The 19,875-nt window shown below is 45.3% G+C and overlaps 1 protein-coding gene across 1 annotated transcript in view; it reads right to left on the reverse strand.

Moving 5' to 3' along the window:
* TLL2 (tolloid like 2) overlaps positions 1 to 19,875 on the reverse strand; it is a 151,076-nt gene that overhangs the window by 38,600 nt on the left and 92,601 nt on the right. The window contains exons 5-8 of the mRNA XM_067569983.1: positions 17,687 to 17,804; positions 15,500 to 15,678; positions 12,942 to 13,047; positions 2,250 to 2,374 (exon numbers count right to left, since the gene is read on the reverse strand). Of these exons, the coding sequence (XP_067426084.1) occupies positions 2,250 to 2,374; positions 12,942 to 13,047; positions 15,500 to 15,678; positions 17,687 to 17,804 (528 nt within the window). The remainder of the gene's footprint in view (positions 1 to 2,249; positions 2,375 to 12,941; positions 13,048 to 15,499; positions 15,679 to 17,686; positions 17,805 to 19,875) is intronic.

The following is a 19,875-nucleotide window of genomic DNA, read 5'->3' on the forward strand; positions in this document are numbered from 1 at the left end:
GAGGTAGATTGGAGCCTATTGGGGAAGAGACACCGGCCTCATTCAGGACGCTTAATATATGAAAAATGTCATCACCCAGGCCAGACTGAAAGATGACTTGTAAGCAGCAGCCATGGGGCTGGGAGATATAGATGTCTTTGTCCTATTGAATGGCTCATAAGGAAGTTGAAAGGTGAAAACAGCAGGATGGAAATGTCACAGATTCCAAGCAGTGACACAAGGTGAATGAGGTGATATCTTTTATTAAACCAGCTTCTATTGCTGAAAGCTTGTGTTTGGGAAGTACCATCATCCCCATTCCACAGATAGGCAGAGCAAGGTACCCAGAAAAAGTCAACTCTCCCAGGCCACAGAAAAAACTAACCTCTGAGCTGGGATTACAGCTCAAAAGGGGCTCTGCTAGTCTGCAGACCCACAAATACTACATCTCCGAAAGGTCGGTCAGCTTCCGGGGCCAGACGTGGAAGTGCTCACCTGACTGGGTTTAAAAAATTCACACGGGTGAAAGGTACTAGTCTCCTAGTGCAGGAGCTTGTAGGCTTTCACTTGTAGAACAGGTAACGCCCAACCCCCTTCTCCAAACAACTGCGCTTTCCTCGCTGTACCTACCATCTCTTGGGGTTGTTCGGTCTCCATGGCTATGCCTGGCCACTTTGCCCAAAAAAAGACCAGCAATGATGGTGATCTGCAAGGTGGACACTTCAAGGAGGTTTTTAGATATGAGAATAGCAAGAGTCACTCTGGAGCCAGTCACCTTGAATCATCACTGATCGCTGGAAGGTCGGCAGTGGCCATTGTCACAGGACGACTTGAGGAATATCTGACCATTTGGGGAAGTGTCCCAGGTTGTCAGGCCTATGCACTATGTGACTGACAACTTGACACAGCTTTTCTGAGCGGTGAAAAAGAACAATTGCTCAAATACCAGTTGCCTCCATGGAGAGATAATTACGGGGCACACATATCATATTGCCACAATTACATGGAATAAAGAGAATTATTGCTCTCAGCTAAACCACAATGCAGGTTACAGGGGAATTCATTTTCGGCTCACTAAGTGCAATTACCCAGTAATCTGCAAGATCATATAATTACTGTGCAGATACTGGGTACCTACTAGCAAACACTATTTTGTTACAATGTCAATAAATGGCAGTTGAGAATTGCTTCCTACAAGGTAAACATTCCCTGAAATTCTATGTACTTATTAGTCACTAAAGAGGGTGTGTGGAGAGAGGGAGGGGCAGGGTGTTGGTGTAGTTGTGTGTGGGGTGAATGTTGAGTTTTCTTTCCCTTTACAAGTGACCAGCAAAAGCTTAAAATAAAAGTGAACGCAGTGCAGAGGTGGTAGTTCAATATCACAATGGTGAGAGTCATATAAGGGATTTTAGATTGGCAGGACAACAAGGTAGGCAAGTTGGAAATTTTACTTATGCTCACTGCCTTTTATCCCCTGCTATCTGGGGTATTCAGAATGTTACCCAGCAGTTTGTTTTTTGGCTTTAAGGGACATGTTCACCATCTCTGGAAACATGGAATAGTTCTACCTCCTGTCATACTTGGATCCCTGAAGACCCAAGGTTTGCCCTCTCCCTTCCAAATAGCCAACATTGCTACTTCTGACCAGAAAAGTGCTTGCACCCCCAGTACAACAGAGCGAGATATCAATGGGAATTTGGGAAGTGCCGCAGTCAGACCATGCTTTTAAATAAACCGGGCTTACTCTCCCATTCACTTAGATCCCAAGAATGAGGAGTAAGAGATCCTCTTTATCTCATCACATTAGCAGACTAGGACATCCTGGCCTGAAAGAAACAGGCCATGGAAGATTTGTCCCTGCCCGGCTAAGACTATGAACATGGTGCAGGACTCACTTTCTCTACTGAAAAACGCTAGGGGAGAGGGGAACAACTTGACTTTCAGCTTCCTTTTCAGCAAAGCATGATGGGAAGGGGAGGAGTCTAGGGACCTATGAAAGGCAGGCTCCACCACCACCCTGTCACTGCTAGGGAAGACAGTAAAGAGCCCTAGGCCCTAACAAAATCAGGAATACTGACAAAACACTAATAAAAGGCACCTGGTAGGGGAGCTTAGTTCTCCCACAGCTCCGGTTTGAAGCACTTGGATGGTCCATATTCTCAGAGTTCTTTCTTCAAAGGGATTATTAACATGCTACTGAACTCCAGTGCCTTCCAGATAAAGCACGTGTATGGGACAGAGTTGGAGCCATCCGCCCTAGCCATATTTACCTGGGCACTTGTACAACTTCCTCGCCTGAGCAATGTCTCCCTGACTCAGGCGAATGCGCTGACCGATCGTTGGCCGCACCCCACTGTCATCATGACGGGGAAGGATGGTGTCTAGGAAGACCCCTCTGGAGAGAGAGAGACAGACAGCAGTGAAGATGGCATGACGTGCTGAGGGCACTCACGGTTACGGATGAGAATCCCCTGACCACATGCCCTGTGCTAGCAGGAAGGGGGAACAGAATCTGACTGGACAACATGCTTCTTGAGAAATTTGTGCTTTGACATTCATGTTCTCTTGACACCTGATAGCTTCCAAATGCACAAGCAGCTTTGCCAATTTAGTAAATTCCTCTCTGGGACTAGCAGAGGCTGCTGCTGCTTCTACTTCAGCACAAATGCTTTACTTACCATACACCGGAGAAGGCAATAAAATATCCTTTTACGAGGTTCCCATCAACATACACCCATCGGATCCGCCATCGCACAAATTGGACAGAGTGGCCATGGCAGCAGGGCAGGACATCTTTGCTTGGTATGGAGATGCTATTCTGCTTGTAGGCATCATTGCTGACTGAGACAACGATAGACCCTGCATTTCCTAAATGTTAAAACCAAGACGCTCCTCTGCTCTTGTCTAACTCACCCCCACTCTTGGTCCCTTTGATCTGTCAAAGCCACTGAGACAATAGCTCTCTTCGTATCTTTTTCCCATTCCCTTCTTCGTGCTTGCTTCTGTGTTGTCCCTTATCCTTGGAGCTCCCTCCCCCCAACCTAGATCTTGATTTAACAAAGAATTTTAAGCATGGGCTTGAGTTCCAGCCTGCAAGTAGCCCCACTGAAATCAAAGTGCCTATGGTGCAAGGGTTTTAAATACAAAAACTACTTCAATGCATCATTAAGGGAGGCAGTGCAGCCTAGCTCTATTCCTGGCCCCTGGCCTGCTGGGTGACCTTAGGCAAGTCACTTTACTGCCCCGTGCCTCAGTTTCCTCATCTATAAAAGGAGGATAAGGATACTGATCTCCTTTGAGATCTATGGACGAAAAGTGCTGCGAAAGAGGTAAAGTGTGTGTGTGGGGGGGGGAGTCATAAAATGAAAGCTTAAAACTAAGTTAACTTAGCCATGCTGCCCACGTGCATTATTTCACATCACCCCAAAATACATTCTGCCTCACAGTACAGATTGCAACGACATGTTTGAAGACAGACTGTCAGTTCCTTGGGATATGGTTTGTCTTCCTAAGGGAAATGACAACAATATTGAAGGGACCATGAGGAAAGGCAGGGCTGTGAGCAATAAGATTATTGCAATGCAAGTAGGCCCTGATGGAACACCATTTTAATGTATGGGCTTAACTTCAAGCATATGAGTCATCCCACGGTCGTTGGTGGGACGACCCAGGGGTTTAAGTATTTAGTTGGACTGGGAATTTGGGGAAGTGTGGAAGTTTTCTTTGTTTTAATTTTAATAAATACAGGCAGAGCAGTAGTGATCACAGGCCATCAAAAATTCCATCTATGTTTTTCAATAGAAAACACCTTGTGATTAAACAAGATTTTGTGAAAAATCTCATGTGTAAATGTTGATGTTTCTTGTGGAAAAAAAACACATTTTCACAAATTCTTCTGTGGGGGGAAAAGATAAATTCCCAACCAGCGCTAGCAGTGATGTTCCTAAGCTAAGGGTGCCACTGTCTATTGTGACACATTTGTCCGTTGCTAACTTTGACCAACTTTAACGGTGCAGGCTGAAATTTTCCATGTCCTGTGTCTGCTTTGCGCTGAACTGGGGTAAGAAGCTTGAGCAGAAACAGTCCCTCCATTTTCAGGAATAAGGTTACTGGAAAAACAGGTCATTTTTGCCAATAGTAAAAGCTTTTTTGGCCACTACAGGGATTTGTAGAAGAATTTGAGATTTGGGAAGGGGGTATTTCTGGGCTCAGAGAAATGCCTTTTTCTGTCCCGATGGTCAATCTGGAAGGATTTTAAGATGATAAAATAAGTGAAATTGTCCAATGCACATGCTCAGTAGGAGTTGTTAGATGCTTGCTCTTAATTGTCTGGAATGTTCCACCTGCAATGCCCCCACTCCCGGGTCCCACTAGACCTCCAGCATCATACACTCAGGAGCTCCAGCCAAGTCACTGGCAGAATGGAACCATCTCCTCTCAGGGTCATTGTCCACCATCAAAACAGCCTTTGGCCTAGCCTCAGAGGAAGGTGTGCTGGGCTGGGATCCATGAGACCATACCTTCTAGTTCCCCTTCTTCCCCCAATTTAATTCTGTGCCCTTCAGAGCATTATTGAGTAAGGGCCTACTTTAGGAAATAATGTGGCATAGATTTCTCCCACTTTATAAATGAGGATGCATGACTTCACTTCTGGTAGAGCTCAGACTAGATCTCAGGGGTCTCATATCGCAAACCCAAGTCTCAGCCCCTTAACCACACTGACTTTCAGAATGAACATGCTAGATCTATGTGACACTGTGTAAATGCAAAGTGTAGCGACTCAGAAGTCCTCACTCCCATTCCCTTCTTCTGCCTGTTGAGGTCCCTTCTAACTCTGATTCTATGATTCAAGAATCACTAGGACCACACTACCCTCCCAGAGCTTGGAATTGAACCCAGGAATCCTGATTCTTCCCTCCTCCCCCCACATTCTCCTGCTGTCTAGCAAATGTTGTATAAACCTGCTGAGTGTTGTAGCGCTCCACTGGCTAGCGCAAATATCCAATAGCCCTCCAGTTGCTGGCACTCAGCTAATGAATTACTGCTTTAGTTCAAGTGATGTTACTCTTAGGATTAATGTTAGTACAGTACTTGGAATAATACAGTGCTATATAAACACTTAGAAGTTATTAGTCTAAGAAATGATGAACATTTACAGTTCTAGTCGATGTCAACAGAGCTGTGGGTTTTCAGGACCTCTGGAAAAATCAGTTCTTCCATATCAAGCTGGGCACCCCAAATTATTAGAAAATGTTGCAAGTTTTGGCCTAAATCTGCATCTGATTTCCCCTCTGTAAAATGGAGACAATACATCCCTACCTCCCAGGATCAAGTCCAAGAGGATTAGCAATACTTTATGTTCAGGGCAGGATGTGCATGGTGTGCACAGAATAACACAAGAAGCGACACATTGAAAAAAGAAAATCAATATTAAACAGCTGGGCACTGCATCACCTGGGTATTGAGTGAGACAGGGTCCTGGGGAAAAAAAAGTATGAGAACCTAATGAAAGGCTGCACTGTATAGCATACTAACAAGGGAGCTGAACGATGGCTGCATGGGAGTCAAATCTAATTTTTGACTGTGCACGTTGATGTTAAGATTTTGTTTGGAATATAGAAAGATATCTTGGATAACTCACTACGTGCAAGTCTTCATGGGGGAAGAGGGCATTGCTTTTTAACCCTGTCTTCCTGAATAATTAGCTTAACACATTCCTCTGTGTGTGTCAGCCTGCGTACTAGAAAATACAAGTCTGCAGCCACATTGTATAGCTTGTACGACATTTACTCATGTGCAATAACTAGTGGCCATTGTTGTCAAGTACCTTTTACCCTCATCATGGTCTCTTATGCCTGCAGTCCAATTCCCATTGTCCACTGACGCTAATTATATTTGGGTATGGAGATGAAGAGACACCTGGTGGTATATAAATGACATTTATTGATTTAGGTTCTCATTGGGAACTTGGGCCAGATCCTCAACAGTATTTGTAATCAACGTGTGTCCTGCTTTAAAATGTGAAGGTATCAAAGACTTTATTTCACGTAAAAATGCTCTGTAACTGTCTGTCTCAGGAGTTTCTGTTTGGGGTCATTGACCTCTCTGCAGAGTCAGTCATATTCCTTTCTGCCCCTCGCTCACACCCAGAAGGAGAGAGCAAGAGAGTAGAGTAAGGGGAAGATGAAAAACGCTGTTTCTTTTTTTAAAGCAAGAGAGGTGGTGGCAATGTGGCTACACACGGCTCTGTGTTGTGCTATGCAAACCCGGCCAGTTGCTGATCCACAGAGGATCATGTGCCACCAGCAAGAGGAATTACTGAATTAGCTCAACTTGCTTGTAGGGCTGGAATTCCAGGGTTCAATCCACAGTGACCCCCCCCCCCCCCCCCATTAATGGCCGCTGTTACATAGTGACACAGATCTCTACTATCTGACACTATCCCATGCTTCCTTTCACAGTGATTCTGACAAAGCAAGATATGCCTATATCAGACAGTGAACTCTTTCTTGTCCCACAACCACCATCTTAGTGTAAACTCCATTTGGGATGAGAACATCCGATTTGGATAAGGGGCTTGGAACCTAGTTGAGTGACTATGATGGAGAAGGCAAGCCAAAATAGAGCAATCTAGGGTTATCAGCTTCAAAAGTCTCTCACCTCATTATTTTGCAAAGATTGGTAAAGGTGCCTGTGGTTAAGAAATTCCTTGACAGAGCCTATGTTCCTGGATTTCCTGTCCCTGAGCAGGTTAAATGAGAAGCTCAGAGCACCCACACTAAGGTGAAAATGTGAAGGAGCATATAAAGCAACTGAAGGCTCAGGAGGGCTGGTTTATGGGTTCAAGGTAGCTGAGTAGGGGAGCCCACATCCTAAGAAAGGGTGTCAGACACTGGGTCTGCACCTGGGAGTGCACCTCGGAGACACAAAACCAGCAACAGTGGCCCACCACTACCTAGACTCAAAGAGCACAGAAGCACGTAGGATCCGGTGATGGGTTTCCTCAGTAGAGTGGTGTCCATGAAGCGAGAAGGCCTGGGCCAGGTTGTGACAGAGATATATGGAACTACAAGTTGTCCCTGGTTCTCAGAGAATGCAGCCATGTGAATACAGAGCTCATTCAACATTATTAATAAATAGCCCATTAAAAAACCACATCAACACTAAGTACTTGAAAGTGAAGAGGATCAAATGCCAGACAAATGGAGTCATGACAATCAATAATGACATATACGCAGTACACTGTACTTACAGAGCATCTTGCGGATTAGGTATGACAAAGTAATAGCAAAAACTGCCTCTCACATACAGGCACTTACATACAGTGCTACATTACTGAGCTAACTCCCTCATTGCTTGCCTTGTGCCTAAGGAAGGATGAGTGGCATTGGGGTGTGTAATTAAATAGCAGCTTCCCCTAAATTATTTAGACTATTTAGAAGGATTGGACATACACAAGTCCATGGGGCCGGATGCAATGCACCCGAGGGTGCTGAGGGAGTTGGCTGAGGTGATTTCAGAGCCATTGGCTATTATCTTTGAAAGCTCGTGGCAACAGGGGGAGGTCCCTGAGGAATGGAAAAAAGCAAATATAGAGCCCATCTTCAAAAAAGGGAGGAAAGAGGATCCAGGGAACTACAGACCGGTCAGCCTCACTTCAATCCCTGGAAAAATCATGGAGCAGGTCCTTAAGGAATCCATTTTAAGGTACTTGGAAGAGAGGAAGGTGATCAGGAACAACCAACACGGATTCACCAAGGGAAAGTCATGCCTGACCAATCTGATTGCTTTCTATGATGAGGTGACTGGCTCTGTGGATGTAGGGAAGGCGGTGGATGCGATATACCTTGACTTTAGCAAAGCTTTCGATACCGTCTCTCACAGTATTCTTATCAGCAAGTTAAAGAAGTATGGGTTGGATGAATGGACTATAAAATGGATAGAGAACTGGTTAGAGCATAGGGCTCAACGAGTAGTGATCAATGGCTCCATGTCTAGCTGGCAACCGGTCACAAGCGGAGTTCCCCAGGGTTCGGTCCTGGGGCTGGTTTTGTTCAACACCTTCATTAATGATCTGGAAGATGGGGTAGATTGCACCCTCAGCAAGTTTGCGGATGACACTAAGTTGGGGGGAGTGGTAGATACCCTGCAAGATACGAATAGGATACAGAAGGACCTAAAAAAACTGGAGGATTGGGCCAAAAGAAATCTAATGAGGTTCAACAAAGAAAAGTGAAGAGTCCTCCACTTAGGAAGGAAGAATCCCATGCACAGCTATAGACTGGGGACCGACGAGCTAGGCAGCAGTTCTGCAGAAAAGGACCTGGGGGTAACAGTGGATAAAAAGCTGGATATGAGTCAGCAGTGTGCCCTGGTTGTCAAGAAGGCTAATAGCATATTGGGCTGCATTAGGAGGGGCATTGCCAGCAGGTCACGGTAAGTGATTATTCCCCTCTATTCGGCATTGGTGAGGCCGCATTTAGAATATTGTGTCCAGTTTTGGGCCCCCCACTACAAAAAGGATGTGGACAAGTTGGAGAGAGTCCAAAAATGATTAGGGGGCTGGACTTATGAGGAGAGGCTAAGGGAACTGGACTTGTTTAGTCTGCAAAAGTGAAGAATGAGGGGGGATTTGATAGCGGCCTTTAACTACCTGAAATGGGGTTCCAGGGAGGATGGGGCTAGGCTGTTCTCGGTGGTGGCAGATGACAGAACAAGGAGCAACGGTCTCAAGTTGCAGGGGGAGGTCTAGGTTGGATATTAGGAAAATGTTTTTCACTAGGAGGGTGGTGAAGCACTGGAATGGGTTACCTAGGGAGGTGGTGGAATCTCCATCCTTAGAGGTTTTTAAGCTGAGGCTTGACAAAGCCCTGGCAGGGATGATATAGCTGAGGTTAGTCCTGCTTTGAGCAGGGGGTTGGACTAGATGACCTCCTGAGGTCCCTTCCAACTCTAATATTCTATGATTCTATGAAATTACACCAGGAAGGCTGCATGGCTGAATGACAAATTGCTAACTAAGGTACCTCAGTACAGACTGTGTAGAGAAGTCACTTCAAAATCCCAGGAAACAAAGTCAGTCTTCAAAACATGAACATTAGAACCATTCCAGAGAACGCAGAAAAGATCGCTTCACCTGCCATTGAAGTTCTGATGGTGTTCCTCAACACAATCTGGTGGGGAACATGGCAGTTTTCCAGCAGTGCACAGCGGCACCAGGCAGTTGTTTAGGACAAGAAGAGAAGAATAAAAAATCCCAATTAAACTGCAGTGGAAGCTCAGCAAAGCACAATGCAGCTACTGACACTGAAATTCACTCAGGGCATAAAGGTAAACACGCTACTCTTGAAAAAACAGCAATGCAAGCAGGATTTCAAAGCTGTTTGGTCTAAAAGAAGGTGCTTGTAGCATTAAGGAGGTGTCATGTAGCGAGTCACAGCAGTTCCCACAGGCCAAGGGCTGCAATAGCTGGCTCCAGTCTGGGATGGGAGGGGAAGGATTCCATTTTTCCAGCTCTCAGCCACCAAACACGGGTTTCATCTCCCCAGCTTCATGCATCAGATGAGAATCTGGGCTACACTTTGCACCTTTTTATTGCACTAAAAACACTCACAGGGCATGTAAAATTTGCATGCCAGCATTGCCTATTTACTACAGATACACAACCAATGCCCACACAAGCACTTAGTGCTCACTGAAGACTATGCAAAAAGACTATGGGGGGGGGGGGGGGGGGGGGAGCAATAGAGCATGGAGGCAAGGGTTTAGATAAGAGATGAAAAAGCCTGTTAAACACAAAATTACATTTAGAAGAATTATTGCCATTTTGGTCCCTTTTTGGCCCTTCAATAGTCTGAAGAGTTCTGGATTTCAAGGGATGCAGACTCAGGCATCTACAGGATAAGCAAATGTAGTATCTTAATTCTGCTTTTGTGTAAGACAATTCTTACTATTTGAACTCCACTGAATTCTGGAAGGGCTCAACACATATCTCAAGGGAAGACAAACTGTCTGCTCCAGGTGATCTGATACAAAGACATCTCTGAATACTGTAAGCACCCTTCCCCACAACCATCCCCAGAGCGGGCAATGCTACAGTAATATTTCATAATTCTTCCTGCTGACCACAGAGGATTTGAGTCGTACATCAACAAGAGAGTAAATAATAGGGGTGGCACATCCATAAAACCAAGAGGTTAAGAAAAATATGTTGTGTTAAATTTTAGCAATGAAAATGTCTGTCCCTCCCTAAAAGAACATACATTAAATAGGTCCTCTTTCCAGATGGTCTGCAGAGTGATTGGTCTTGAAAGAAATGGGGTAGGGTGGGGGGAAATCTTATAGGACTTCATTTGGCAAAACTATGGTGCACTGGAGTAAATAGAAGTTTTAGGAGCACCAGCAGTGCAGTCCTGGGAGTTAGGGGAGAGCTTTCCAGTAGATCAGACAGATACGCCCTTCGCAAGTCTGTTGCAGCAATGAATTTGTGACTAATTTTTAACACTGCCTGAAGATTCCAGATCAAGAGAACAATAGAATAAAGTCCCCATTCATGGAATGGGCAGCGGGAGCACAAACTTCTTCAACAGCGCCCTCAACCCTAAGCGAAGGGAGGAAGCGAATGAATTAGAAGCCAATTAGCTGGAGCAGGAACTTGTGTGGGAATCCTCTGCTCATTCACAAGAGTCAGTGTGTCCCACTACTGGTCCCACCACCATGGATGGTCCCACCACCATCATGTGAGACATTCTGGCTCATTGTCCACATGGACTGGAGTCAAAGGCTCTGTCTCCCATCCTCAATCTCTCAAACTCACCAAACCTGTGCTTCCAAGCCCTTCAGCTGCTTCTGAGAGAACCTTACCCTATTTCAGGTCTAACTCAGTGACAATAGCTGGTTAAAAAGCCAGGCATCTTTGCATATTGTGCAATCAAGCATTCTGGCAAGGCTATCTGAATTTAAGCCTCCCCCAGGTTCGAGCAAAGGAACTTCTCTTTATTATTGCATTCCAGAGAGAGTAGATAAACTCTGCTGTTCTAAACCTATGGTTCAGGCCATTTGAGCACTAGGAATGGCTCCTGGAAGTGTCTCTGGGGCTTGGTGGAAACTCTGAGTGCTCAACACCTGAGGAAAACTTTTATTTAGGTGCCTAGCCAAGTTGGAAATGTAGGCCTAAGTTTCTTATATTCACCTCTCTTCACTGAAAAGGGAAACACTGAAAAGGGAAAGGTGTTAGCAATTTCCCTTCTCCTTTTATAATTCTACAGACCACAGGCATGAGTCTGTAGTGCATAGCACAGAGTACTTGGTCACGTACAATAATAATAAAATAACTGAAGCTAGTGACTGGTATTTACAACTTAACTTCTACCATAGCAGAGTTGTTTGTCTGGGAACATCAAGGAAATAAAGCTTGATGCATTGCTGCAGTTCTAAAGCACAAGTCTGAAAACCAGGAAACTCAAAGCTAAGTTCAGAATTATCCCCCCACACAGCTGTGCAGGGTAACACTGAAGTGCCCCATACAATAAAAGAGTTGATTGAACTGAAGCTTGCATCACGCATTTATCTACATATTCATCACAGCATCTGAATCTCAAACATTCAGCTCAATGCTTTGTAAAAACAAATTTTCCTACAGTCTTCCAGCAGGAGGGCTTTTTTGGAATAAATCCTTTTTCAGACAGCAAAAACAACAAGAGTCCTGTAGTACTGTAAAGACTAACAAATTTGATCTCTGCAGGCAGAAATTAAATTTGTTAGTCTTTAAGGTGCTACAGGACTCTTGTTGTTTTTGCTGTATACAGACTAACACGGCTACCCCTCTGGAACTTTTCAGACAGAAGTGATTTTGAGTATATGGTGTCCCTTGACTGTGAACGTCAAGGTTATATTTACATTAGTAATCTAAATTCCCTTGCTAAGGAAGCTGTCTGGTACTGCTTTTGTGGACTCAAAGCCTGTGTGAGCAGGAGAATTATATCAGGTCACTATTTGTTTACACGTGTGTAAATAGCTCTTTTTAGGCAGGGACGCTAGGTGCTGTCTTGATTACCTGAGCTGAAAGTCCCCCAGGGATGCCCCACGCACACCCAGCCCTCACCCCAGCCAGCTCACAACCCAAGTAGGTAGATTTCAGTCATCAGCATTGTGACCCTCTTGACAAGTTGTATTTTCTAGTTTGCTAATCATGATAGGAGGGTATGCCAGGACTATGGCTCCTAAAATGCTGATGTCTTGTCAGCAGCATCTTTCTTTCTTTGTATTGCCCTGTAACATGGATGGTAATTCTGCTTCAAGGCCAGAGCTGTAATTAATCAATTTGCTCTCATGAGCCACATCTACAAAAGGACCCACACGGGACTGCTCCACCAGTAACATCAATGCATTCTAGCCTCCTCCAGAGGTGAGTTATAGGTCCGAACTTTCCTTGTCTAGACAAGACCAGTGGGGCAGAATTGGGCCCAGATTTAGTCAGGGTTGATCCTGCTTTGAGCAGCGGGTGGGACTAGATGACCTCCTGAGGTCCCTTCCAACCCTCATCTTCTATGATTCTATATGGGCCCAATTTCCACCTATTCTCACATTTTTACCTTCACTACCCATGCAGTGAGAGGAACAGGCCAGAAGCACTCAGAAGCACCTCAACAGGGGAAGGGGCAGAGAATGCCAACACTGGGTAGGAAGTATCTGGTTTCTCCATAGTACTATTTGGAGGCCTTATGGGTATCTGTGCAAGTTGGAGGTCAGAGTAATGGGGAAGAGAACAAGATTTCCCCTTGTTTCTACTGAGTTGTTTTTTTGCTTGTGCTTTATGAAGCTTGCAGGGCAAATTAAATGGTTGCATGTGCCATGTTTATCTGCAATAAACTCACAGCTCTCCTTCTAGCCACTACACAGCCTGGCTGGCCAGCCACAGGTGCTATATAAAGTAGTAAAGGGAAATAACCTTGTATTCTGACCTTGAGAACGTGTTCCGGGCGTAATGCATGATGCTGTCAAAGTCATAGGTCTCTCCCAGAGAATTCACTTCCCCGGCTTCCATCTTTAAGAAGTTGTACTCCTGACCTACAACACAAGGCTCCATTAAAAGGAAAAATATTTCTTGGAAATCTGAGAGCCTTGCTCAAAAAAGCGCTCAGAAGCAGAGCTGTGCAAATAAATAAATAAATTAGAAAATATTTTCATTTTGGCTCAACGCAAGATAAAGGTTTCAATTTTTTTGTCTGCAGTGTTGTAGCTGCGTTGGTTGTAGGGTATAAGAGAGACACAAGGCAGGTGAGGTAATATCTTTAGTGGACAAACTTCTGTTAGTGAAAGGACAAGCTTTTGAGCTTACACAGACGTGAAGAAGAGCTCTGTGTAAGCTTGAAAGCTTCTCTCTCTCACCAACAGAAGTTGGTGCAACAAAAGATATTGCCTCACCCACCTTGTGCCTCAAATTTTTTGGCAAAATGAGAAAGTTGGGGGGCGGAATTGTTTGGGCTGAACGAAACATTTTGAGTTTGTTTTTTTTTAAAACCTTTTACAAATAAAATCAAGGTAAATTGGAGCCAAATTTTGAATAAAAACTAAATGTTCTGTTTTGAAAATGTCGCAAGAAAAACATTGACTTGATTTTTTTTTTTTTTTCCTGAAGCAGTTTGGCAAATTTGACAAATTCATGACATGGCTTCAGTTGACCTAAATCTATATAGTTCAGAGAAAAAAATCTTTGTATGAGAAATTTCACCCAGCTCTACTCAAAAGGTGCATTTCTGGATGGTTTACGTAAAACATATTATACCTGCTGAGATGTATAGAATCATAGAGTTGGGACCTCAGGAGGTCATCTAGTCCAACCCCCTGCTCAAAGCAGGACTAACCTCAGCTATATCATCCCAGCCAGCTGAAAAACTTCTAAAGATGAGATTCCACCACCTCCCTAGGTAACCCAGTCCAGTGCTTCACCACCCTCCTAGTGAAAAACTTTTTCCTAATGTCCAACCTAGACCTCCCCAACTGCAACTTGAGACCGTTGCTTCTTGTTCTGTCTTCTGCCTTCACCAAGAACAGCCTAGCCCCATCCTCCCTGGAACCCCCTTTCAGGTAGTTAAAGGCTGCTATCAAATCCCCCCCCTTATTCTTCTCTTTTGCAGACTAAACAAGCCCAGTTTCCTTAGCCTCTCCTCATAAGTCCTGTGCTCCAGCCCCCTAATCATTTTTGTTGCCCTCCGCTGGACTCTCTCCAATTTGTCCACATCCTTTTTGTAGTGGGGGGCCCAAAACTGGACACAATACTCTAAATGCGGCCTCACCAATGCCGAATAGAGGGGAATAATCACTTCCCGTGACCTGCTGGCAATGCTCTTCCTAATGCAGCCCAATATGCTATTAGCCTTCTTGACAACCAGGGCACACTGCTGATTCATATCCAGCTTTTTATCCACTGTTACCCCGAGGTCCTTTTCTGCAGAACTGCTGCCTAGCTCGTCGGTCCCTAGTCTATAGCTGTGCATGGGATTCTTCCTTCCTAAGTGGAGGACTCTGCACTTTTCTTTGTTGAACCTCATTAGATTTCTTTTGGCCCAATCCTCCAGTTTGTTTAGGTCCTTCTGTATCCTATCCCTACCTTCCAGGGTATCCACCACTCCCCCCAGCTTAGTGTCGTCCGCAAACTTGCTGAGGGTGCAATCTACCCCATCTTCCAGATCATTAATGAAGATGTTGAACAAAACCAGCCCCAGGACCAACCCCTGGGGCACTCCACTTGTGACCGGTTGCCAGCTAGACATGGAGCCATTGATCACTACTCGCTGAGCCCTATGCTCTAGCCAGTTCTCTATCCATTTTATAGCCCATCCATCCAACCCATTCTTCTTTAACTTGCTTTAACTTGTACAAAAGGTCTAAAATGAAAAACAAGTCTCTCTTGGTCATCCCTACCCTTTTTCTGTATCAGTTTTAAAATGCATTTGATCCTATTTCTTCCATATAACTTTACCCCGAGAAATGCTCTGGAAAGGTCAGTCACAGCCTAGCTCGTGTCCTGTAGTGATTGTTGTCATGCTGCTCTATTGGACATTATAAAGAAAAGTTAAGATGACTAGCTTACCCAGGTCACATCCTAATCTATATAACCGGGCAGCTAAAACAATGTCTGGCATCGAGGGAAGCACCAGTATCATTTACATTTCTGAAGCTAGATGACAAGGCATCTCAGTTATTGTGAAAATTCGTTTAATATAATTCTGCTTAGTAAATATCTCTGGCTGAGAATTCCAGAAGCAACTAGTGACACTAAAGGGGACTGGATTTTACCCTCTGAAAATTCTCCTCAGGTGTATTTAAAAACTGCTAGTCTCTTGAATATTTTGGCCCTATTTTCTGCAATGACTGGCATTGGTTTTTAGTTTCCCTTTTGCAGTAACGGAGGATTCCCGCTGTAACTCAAAGATGAAGGGGAGTTTGCACAAGCACAGGGAGGACTGAGGTTTCCACAAGACAGCATCCAGAACTGGTAAGAGAGCTTCCTTTTTACCTTGCTGTATGTTTTCTCTGATGATCGTAACATGCTGGTCCCGATCTGGCCGTGTATGCTCATGCCAAAACCCAACCACATGGCCCAGCTCGTGGGCTACGATGCCAAACTTATCACAGTTCTTGCCAATGGATATGGCCTGGGGACCTCCCCCTCGGCGGCCCACGTACGAGCAGCAACTGGAAAACGAACAACTGGATGAGTGACTTTAATGGGTGAAACCATGCTGGAGTAGTATGTGTCTATGATCTGGCAGCGTGTGTATGCTATTGCCTTCTGCTGGATGGAGTCAGACCTGCTGAGGAATTTAGGATTACATTACCTTTTATTGGCTCTCAGTGCTCCAGAGAAGACAGGTCTAATCTTATCATGCATGCTCTCTCTCTCTCTCAGGTTTCTGGAGCAGAACGGCCCAAGGCCTCCCTATGCTACATGCTAGTGTTATTATTTATTTTTGCTGAAAAGCATGGTACCTCTCTGTATTGAGAGATAGGGCTGGGGAGTTTAGATTAGATCTGGAGGTGTTCAGACTCTGTGTTCAGAGGCAGCCCTGAACGGCATGAAGTGGGAAGTGGATCTGGATTTGGATTTCCCAGAAAGGCCCAGGCCCATCTCTGCTCTGTACACAGGCAAGATTCAATAAAGCAGCATCAGCATCCAGGCTGGCAAGACCCCTTATCCAGAGGGGTTACTAACTTATGCTGGGTACTTGAACCAGAGGCTATGTCTACACTTGGGGTGTGATCCCCAGCTTGTGTAGACCTACTCATGCTAGATCTCATTGAGCTAGCATGCTAAAAATAGTAGCAGAGCCATGGTATCACAGACAGTGGTGAGTGGGGCTAGCTGCCACCGGATCCCATGGGTACGTACTCGAGGCAGCTAACCCCAGCCTGAGCCACTGTGGCTACACTACTATTTTTAGCACACTGGTTTGATGTGAACTAGTGCAAGTATGTCTGTGTGAGCTGCGAATCCTCACCCAAGCTCCAGGGGTGGGAGACAGGGAGATGATTAGAGATGACCAAGCACATTCACTAGCGATAGATTTTCTAGTTGGAAAACCAGGGGCCAGAGTTACAAAGGTATTTAGGTGCCTAAAGATGCAGGTGGGAACCTAAGGGAGTCAGGCACCTAAGTCTGACAGTCCATCCGAGGGCAGGTACGTGTCTCCCACATGACAATGACTTCTCCCCTACCTACCCACCTTCCCATAGTATTTTTATGGCACATCCCACCTTAACATGTAATAAATTTTTATCACGCCATTGCTGTTAAGGATGTTTAAAGCAATAGGCCCAACATCTAGATTTTGCTTTTTCCCTCTTCCCCAAAAACCTTAGAAAAATCAAAAATATGTGCATGACTTTATTTAAAAAAAAAAAAAAAAAAAAGGGGGGGGGGTAATCATGAGAGCAAGTGCTAGGGAATTCCAACATTCTCCTACAGCGTTTACTTCCCAGAGTTAGAAATTAACTATAAACAGAGAGCTACTGCCCCATTTACTTAGACTGTAAGCTCTTTGGGGCAGGGACTTTTTGTTCTGTGTTTGGACAGTGTCTAGCGCAACAGGGCCTTGGTCCATGGCTGGGGTTCCCAGGCACTATGATAATAATGTCTACTGTCATTGTCAGAACAAAGAGCAGAAAAGAAAACAACAGCATAAATAACAAAAAGGAAACTGCGGCCTTCAAGACTCAATCCATTTTAACTGTGCAAAGGGTCGTTAGTAACATGGTATTAAGGCACTAAGCTCAGGAGGTCTGAGGTTCTATTCCCAGTCTTGCCATAGCCTTCCTGTGTGATCTGGGGCAAGTCACCTGCATGGAGCTCCTTACAGGACTGGGACCTTAACATCTCTGAGACTCACTCTGCTGTCTGCAAAACTGGGACAGAACCTCCTTTGTTTGCACTTAGATAGCAAGACAAAGTCCCTGCCCCAAAGTGCTTACAACGTATTTGTATAACATCTAATCGCTGAAATACAAAAAATGGGTGTAGGCCACTTTCAACAGGAGTTCTACTGACGTTCAAAAAACAGAGTTTTATCAGGGAAGGGAAAGCCTGATCTTGCACCACTTACTTCAGTGACAAACAATCACTGATGTCGATGGTATGGGATCCAGCAAGATACTAGCAGGCCGTGTATCTGGACACTGCTAAAGTGCTCCGGTGAGCATCACTTACCCACACGTTCTGTATGTGAACACAATGAAACTCTCCTCATCAGTCCGCTCAACAAATGTCACACAGGTGTGCTTCTCCCAGTGCCTCATGGCCTGCTTAAATATTGCTCGTTGGCTGCCTACAAAAGAAATCGAAGTAGAACAAACATTTATGACCAGCACCTCTGAAAGCTGGGCCTTTCGTGATTAGTACAGAAACCCAGACTTGTCTTTTCTCCTTACTCTCGATGAGTATTAAAAATGTCTAACGAACATGATTAAGCATTAAGAGTAGAGCTCATCCATACGTTAAACAGGGAAGTACAGATTCCCGGCTTCTGCCATTAAGAGGTACTCTTGCAAAAGGGAGAGGCCAAATGGCCTGAGGTGCATGGTGCTTTGTTCTGTATACAACTACAATCTCGCAGCATTCGTTTCCATGCCAGTGCAGCTAGCATAGGGCAAGGAAGCAAAAGATGTAAAGCTTAGGTAATTACAGGTTTGCACCAGGTGTAAATTCCCCTGGAGCCAAGTGAATAAAGCAAAATGGTTGCCAGAAAAAAATGGCCTCAAATTAGGAGCAAAAAATCATGAAGAAAAAAGCTGAAGGGAGTGATTTCTGAGAGAGATTGAAAGATCCATACATTGACAGATGGTCCAGCCCTTGGCTGAGTGCACACCGATTGCACACTGAGCCCTTACACAGGAGCCAAGTGTAGTGGGAGTGCTTTTGCCCAGTGCACCAAGACAGCTCCAGGCTGGCACCTACACCTAAAGGGACCAGAGAGGTGATAGTTCTGCCCTGTCAGCTAGAGATGATAAATCTATGGAGGGAATGGTCTATGACTGCTAGTAGCAAATATCTCCAACGGCCACTGACGGGACACTAGATGGGAAGGGCTCGGAGTTACTAAAGAGAATTCTTCTCTGGGTGTCTGGCTGGCAGGTCTTGCTCACATGCTCAGGGTCTAACTGATCACTATATTTGGGGTCAGGAAGGAATTTCCCCCTGGGTCAGATCGGCAGAGGCACTGGGGTTTTTTTTGCCTTCCTCAGCAGCATGGGGCCTGGGTCACTTGCAGGTTTAAACTAGTGTCATTCGTGGAGTCTCTGTAATGTGAAGACTTTAAATAATGATTTGAGGACATCAGTAACTCAGCCCAAGTTTAGGGATCTATTACAGGAGGAGGTGGATGAGGTTCTGTGGCCTGTGATGTGCCGGAGGTTGGACTAGATCAGTGTTTCTCAATTATATTTCACCGCGGCACCCTTGCGCGGCCATGCCATACCCTCCGCCGACAAGTCCAAGAAATCTTCCCCTTTTCGGCGGCGTGGTGTAGGCTGGTTTCGGCGGCACGCTCTCTAAGCTGTTTTCCGCGGCGCGCTCGCGGCTGTTCGGCGGCGCACGATTTCTGTTAATTTCGGCAGCGCGGTTCCGCTTTTTCGCAGAATCCTTCATCTCAGCCCACGGAACCCCAGGGTTCCGCGGAACACTATTTGAAAAACACTGGACTAGATGATCATGATGGTCCCTTCTGACCTTAAAGTCTGTGAGTCTATGAGATGCTGCCATGCTGCAGTGGCCATGCACGCTCTACCAGTCTATACGATGGCACTGCAGCTGTCGCACACATGGACTGCTGGAGCAGTTATGCTCACCTGATTGGCACAATTCCTCCAGGAGTTCCTGCTGAGACAGCACCTCGGCACCGCCCTCTACCGTGAGCTCTGCTGCAGTGCAACGACTTAGCCCTAACTGGGTAGGTTGGGTCACAGAAGGTGATAGAACCATGGAGAAATATTAGAAGGGCAGCCACAATGAGTATAGTGCAGACCACTAAGGTGAAATGAAGCCAGGGAAAAATTGTGGAGGGGGGTACTATTGGGAGAAATAATGCCATAGTAAGAAATCAGCATGGAACAGGCTCCCAATGGAAGTGGTATAGATCTCATCACTGAGGTTATTTAAAGCTAGGGTGGACAGACTGCTGAGGGATTTATTGTAGGGAAGAATCCTACACTGGCCTGAGCAGCTATTCTTGGAAGTGATGCTTATTTGCACGCTGCACGAAGGTGGTGCAGCCCACGGTCTCTGAGCCCCACTAAGAGATTGCCCATTCCATCCAGGGATCCAGCTCAGAGCTTCCTATTCCTCCTCCCCGCCCATCTGCTTTGCGGCTCTGCATCACACTAACCGACTGTCCAGGGGAG

The sequence above is a fragment of the Emydura macquarii genome, unplaced genomic scaffold (assembly GCF_026122565.2).
Source record: "Emydura macquarii macquarii isolate MOO-44397 ecotype Brisbane River unplaced genomic scaffold, CSIRO-AGI_Emac_v2 contig_67, whole genome shotgun sequence".
In the NCBI taxonomy this organism is placed as follows: domain Eukaryota; kingdom Metazoa; phylum Chordata; order Testudines; family Chelidae; genus Emydura; species Emydura macquarii.